This window comes from Panthera tigris, assembly GCF_018350195.1.
Source record: "Panthera tigris isolate Pti1 chromosome D3 unlocalized genomic scaffold, P.tigris_Pti1_mat1.1 chrD3_random_Un_scaffold_96, whole genome shotgun sequence".
In the NCBI taxonomy this organism is placed as follows: domain Eukaryota; kingdom Metazoa; phylum Chordata; class Mammalia; order Carnivora; family Felidae; genus Panthera; species Panthera tigris.
The window spans coordinates 60,648-66,221 of NW_024962171.1; the positions used below are offsets into that span (position 1 = coordinate 60,648).

Sequence of the window (5,574 nt, forward strand, 5' to 3'; positions counted from 1 at the left end):
AGCAGGGACCACTGCAAGGCCATCTTGCGACCTCACCTCCGTGTTCTGGGAGACTTGCAATCCTGTCTGTGCAAATCATCAAGAGCACCTGCTAGACACAAGGAGAGGGAACCTGCCAGCTGAGGGATTGGGGGAGCACCAGTGCCGTCTGGTAGACACAGGATGCACAGTGACCCAGGGCCTGGAGCTGGGGCCTGGGTCCCTGCCCCTCATCCCCCCTACTCACTGCTGCAGACTCTTCACAGTGGATTCTGACACTAACACATATGCATGGAAGTTTCACCCATGTGTTTTGTGGCCTGATAACTCATGTCTTTCTCCTGGTCCTATTCCATGTGTGGACATACAGATATTGTTTACCCATTCTAAGGGTGCGTTGATCACTTTTGAGTCTTGGCAATCATAAATAAGACAGCAACAAACATTTAGGTGCATATTCTCGTTTGCACAGAAGAACCTCATTTAGAGTAAGCTGTAGGACTCTTCTTTTTGCATTATATCGTTAAGGCTTTGTTTGCCGTAGAAAACACTGCCAAGGAATCTTCCCAAGTGATGGGGCTTTTCGCACTCCCACCAGCAGTGAAGGAGAGTTCCTGCTGCCCCACATCCTCGGTAATATTGCTGCTGTCACTGTATTGAACTTTAGCCATGGTTATGGGAGGCCTCTGGTACGTCCTTGTTCAATTTGTAATACCACAATGACATATGAAGTTGGAAATCACTTTGCATGTGTAATAGTCATTTTGTCTATCTTCCTTGTTAAGGGATCTGTTCAGATCTGCCCATTGGGGAGGCACTGCCCAGCACCAGGGAATTCAGGAGTTCAGCAGAGCTCTATGTCAGCAAAAAGGGAGAAAGTGAGTGTGGAGTCTGACACAGGACTCGATCCCAACACCCTGGGATCATGACCTGAGCTGAAATCAAAGAGTTGGACACTCATCCAACTGAGCCACCCAGGTGACCCTCAACAGCTTATTTTTAAGTAACGTCTGTACCTAAAGTGGGGCTTGAACTCACGAACCCAAGGTCAAGAGTTGCATGCTCTAACCACTGAGACAGCCAGGCTCTCCTTCACTGAGTCATTTGTAACTCTGAACAAGCTAGTTTTGCCTTTGAAAATATGAACACAGGACAGGTAAGAATCACTCTGAAGACCTAACTGAAGGAAGGGATATGGCACTCTCAGATCATCTTATTCCCAGACAACAAATAATCTTTTGGAAGATCTGACAACAAAAGTCACTCCTGGAACCTCTTGACAGGGGATGCCACCAGGTCTAGAGAGTGGAGGGAGATTTTCTCTCACTTCCCTATGGATCTAAAGCACTGTGTAAGCATTGGTACTATCTTGGCATATAGGACACTAAGAGTCACTTCCTTGCACACTGGATCCCAGAGACATCAGAACATATGCATTGGTCAAAACATCTTTGGATCCAGAAAACGACAGGGCACTGGGATCTCTGGTGTGGTATTTGACCCTGCCTTGAATCGCAGGAGATACCGCTGAGGGTTCCATGGCTTCTACTGGCACCATTATGCATATTTCTTAAAACAACAATGATGTCACTTCTCAGGGTGAAAATGAGTCTATTAGATTCTTCAGAGATGTGGACAAGGAGGGTGTCTGAGCCAGCACGGGCTGGCAGAAAGAACTTGCAAACACAGACACTCATGGGTGATGGGGCAGGGATGGAGGTGAAGCTGCTTGGAGGTCTGATCCATAGGTGTGGACATAGGCTCAGAGGCTGCTTTGGGTCACCGAGGACCGTCCTTACCTGTGCAGTAAGGAGAGAACACAGGAGAAGAGGTTACACCATGGTGGTCACAGTCCTACTGAGAACCCATGGCTGGAGCTAGGCTGTCCCAGGCATTTCTTATCTCCTTCAGTGGCCTCTGGGAGATGGGGTTGTACTTAGGGTTGCATTTTCTTTCTTGATAGTATCTTTGGGTGTACAAAAAAAGTAACTTTTGAGAAGCCCAATTGATGATCACCACCCCTCCCCTTTTTTTGGTGTTTCTTATGATATCCTACGTGAAGAATCTCTTCCCAAGCTCAAAAAGCATGGGGATTTCCCTCTTGCTTTCTTCTATGATCTTTATAGTTTTAGCTCTAAAATTTAGATCTTTGACCCATTTTACATCCATTTTTGTTTATAGTATGTGGTAAGGGTCTAACTTCATACTTTTGTGTGTGGATATCTAGTTGGTCCAGCACCATTGGTTGGAGTGACCTTTTTTTCAGACTACATTCTCTGAGAACCCTTTTGAAAATCAATTGACCATAGATGAATGATTTCTTTATGGCCTCTGGGATATGTTTAATTTATCTCTATGTCTGTCCATAGGCCGGTACCACATTGGTCTTGACTGTAGCTTCGTAAGTTAGTTTTGTGACTTTTGAAATCTAAAAAAAAATTTTTTTAATGTTTATATATTTTTGAGAGAGAGACAGATGGACACAGAGTGTGAGCTGAGGAGGAGCAGAAAGAGAGGGAGACACAGAATCCGAAGCAGGCTCCAGGCTCCGAGCTTTCAGCACAGAGCCCAATGCGGGGCTCAAACCACCAGCTGTGAGAACATGACCTGAGTAGAAGTTGGACGCCCAACCAACTGAGCCACCCAGGTGCCCCAGTGAGTTTTGAAATCTAGAGTTGTCAGTCCTGAAAATGTGTTCTTCTTCAGGATTTTTTGCATGTTCTGAGTCCCTGCAATTCCACAGAAATTTTAAGATCATCTTTTCTTAGAGTGCAAAATAGACATTTGGACATTTGATAGGGATTGCATGTAATCTACCAATTGCTACGGAGAGTATAGCTTCCTAACAATTGTTGTTCTTTATTTGTTTTGCAAGGTAAATAAGATAAAATAATAAAACATTCATACTAACCATGTCTTTATCTACTTTTGTCTTAGTACAGAAAAACTATAAAGATAAATATGAGCCCATTAGTAAACTTGGGTTGTTCTTTATTTAAATATTTTATTATGTTTCTGGAAATTGTGAAATGTACTCATAAAGTTGCTAATATAAAGAATACTGGCATAGCAAACAGTTCACAGTTGCTTCCTATTTAATTTTCACTAGAAAACTGAGGTATCTAGAGTTAGGAATTCTAACAAATATAATTTAGACTACTAACAATAATAAGGAAAACGACTATGTGTTCCAGGAAAGTAAGGCATGTGGTTTTTGGGGGAAAAAGTATGAAGAAGGGGAATACATTTTGTGTTGAAGGAGAAGAAAAGTAATTTTGTCCTAACATTGACTTTATGGATACAATGCAGCTTCTTGGAAGTATCAGCCTGCCACCTGCTTACAGAGTTCCCAACAACTCTTCCAGTGTGTCAAGCAGGACATTTTCTGGAAGGTGCAGGAAACTTGGGATATACTGGGACCCTGAGCACAGAGAAATTACCCACTTCTGTAGGCATTGCAGGCTAAGTCTGATGGCAGGTTTTTGGCACCAGTTTGGCTGGACTTTTGGCCTGCAGGGGCTGCTAAATGTTCACCGTAGAGCTTTCTTATAAAAGTCCCAGCAAAGCAGGTTTTAAAGAGTGTATATGGTCAACAGTTATTTTTCTGTAGTTAGGTAAATAATAATCACACCAAGTTCTTTTTGAAACCACATTTATTTTGCAAACAAATGAATGTCCATTTGGCTGTAAGGAGTAAAAACAAGGGTGGTTGTAGAGGAAAAAAATGTTTTCGATAAACACATGGGTAAATACTTGATTCTAACCCTGTTCATTAAAACCTGGACTAGAACCTGATTTCCATAGCTTCCTACAAAGTCTGGCTATAAGTCTCAAACCTAACATTTTGACTTTTGTCCCACCAACTGAGCTGGACTAACACTGCCCTTTTCCCAGGATTCGTGCAAAGTAAATCTGAACAACTTCAGAGAAAGTTGATGTAACTCCACAGCAGCTCACACAGAGGCAGTCTTCATGTTCTTCCTCTCTTTCCCCTCACCATCCTCAGCCCCTGATTCCTTCCCGTCCTGAGGCCCCTGACCTTCCCCAACCCTCCACCTCTTATCCGGAGCCCCAAACCTGACTATGGCTCAGTCCACAGCCCCTGCCAAGTCACACCTTCTTGCGCCCCTGCTAATCCTTCCTAATCTGTGCACAACTGGGATGTCATTTCTGGGCATCGGGTCTGGGGTTCACTATCAAACTCTACAGTGCTCCAGCTCTAACCCCAAAGACCTCACCCCTCCTCAAGATCCTGGGACACAACCTTCTTTACAACACGTTTAGGTTCTGTGTCCTCTCTCTTCTCCCAGACACTGTCAACTCCCTGAACATGGGGACCCTTCCTGTCACGTCCACATGGGTTCCACATCCCTAGAGTCATTTGTGGCACACACTAGGTGTTCAGGAAGTGCTATGGATGCACATTATCTGGGCAGCACTGTATCAACACTCAGACACACCTGGACTCTTTGTTCCTGGCTCTGTCCTAACCTGTCACAGACTCTGTCCCCAGGGCAGCTGGCCCCTGACACCCAGGAATTTCTCCTCGGAAGGAGAATCTCCTATAATGTATTCCTGCCGAGGACAGGCTTGGAGACCTGAAGTTAACAGAACATGGATGATTTGGTAACCAAAGTTCCTTGAAATTGTTCTCAGACTACAGTTTACACCAAAAGAAGGAAGCAGCTGACTTGGCCAAAGAGGGGAGGCTGCAAGAGGACCCCCATTGCTGGGGAAACAGCAGATTTTTGTCTCACTTCCCCAAAGGACTGGGCATTGCATAAGCAATGAGTTTCTTGTCCCACACTGAGCCGTGATAATCAGCCTCGTCGTCTGCCTGGAGCCCAGTGATGGTCAAGGAGCCTGTGTTGCCAGACCCAGAGCCAGAGAACCGGTCTGGAACCCCCACAGGCCAAGTGTGCTCATGGAGAATGGCTTTAGGGGTCATTCCTGGGAGCTGTTGGTACCAAAACACACAATAACTGGCCCCAGTGTTGGCTGGGCTTCCAGTGCAGGAAATGGTGAGTGTCTGGCCCAGGGACCCAAACACTGAAGACGGCTGAATCAGCACAGACTGGGCCAAGGACCCTGGAAGAAGAAGAGACAGAGAGGATGAGGCTGGGGTCTAGAGACAAGAGGAGGAAGCAGGGCCCCTTCCCCTGTCTCTGCATCCAGTCACCTGTGCAGCGAGCAAGTAAGATGAGGAGGAGAGAGAACCAGGCCATGGTGGAGGTCATCACCTTTCCTGCCCTGTGTGACCCCACTGCTGAGCAGATCTTCCCTAACCCCTCCTTCCCCTCTTCATCCTCTGAGAGAGGGAGGGCTCATCCATGCATGAGACCCCCAGCTCTCTGACCCTTCACAGACCCCGGTTGGTCCCTCATCCTGAGGAGGTCAGGGGTGGGCAGGGCAGGGGCTGTTTGGGGCCAGGGGGTGGGGAGGTCCCAGATGGGAGCCCTGAGCAGAAGGCAAAGGCAGTGCCAGGTGGCAGATCCCAAGAGTCAATAACCCTGACCCCTCAGAACCAGGCCCTGAGTGACCCCTAGTGTCCAGTCACAGACACGCCATTGTGTGACATGGTGACCAGAGCCCATC

The 5,574-nt window shown here is 46.5% G+C and overlaps 1 gene segment (V, D, J or C); it reads right to left on the reverse strand.

Moving 5' to 3' along the window:
• Window positions 1-4,732: 4,732 nt before the first annotated feature.
• Window positions 4,733-5,204, reverse strand: LOC122236253. The segment is given in 3 exon segments: window positions 4,733-4,875; window positions 4,957-5,067; window positions 5,159-5,204. Coding segments are annotated over 3 exon segments (300 nt in total).
• Between the last annotated feature and the right edge of the window lie 370 nt (window positions 5,205-5,574).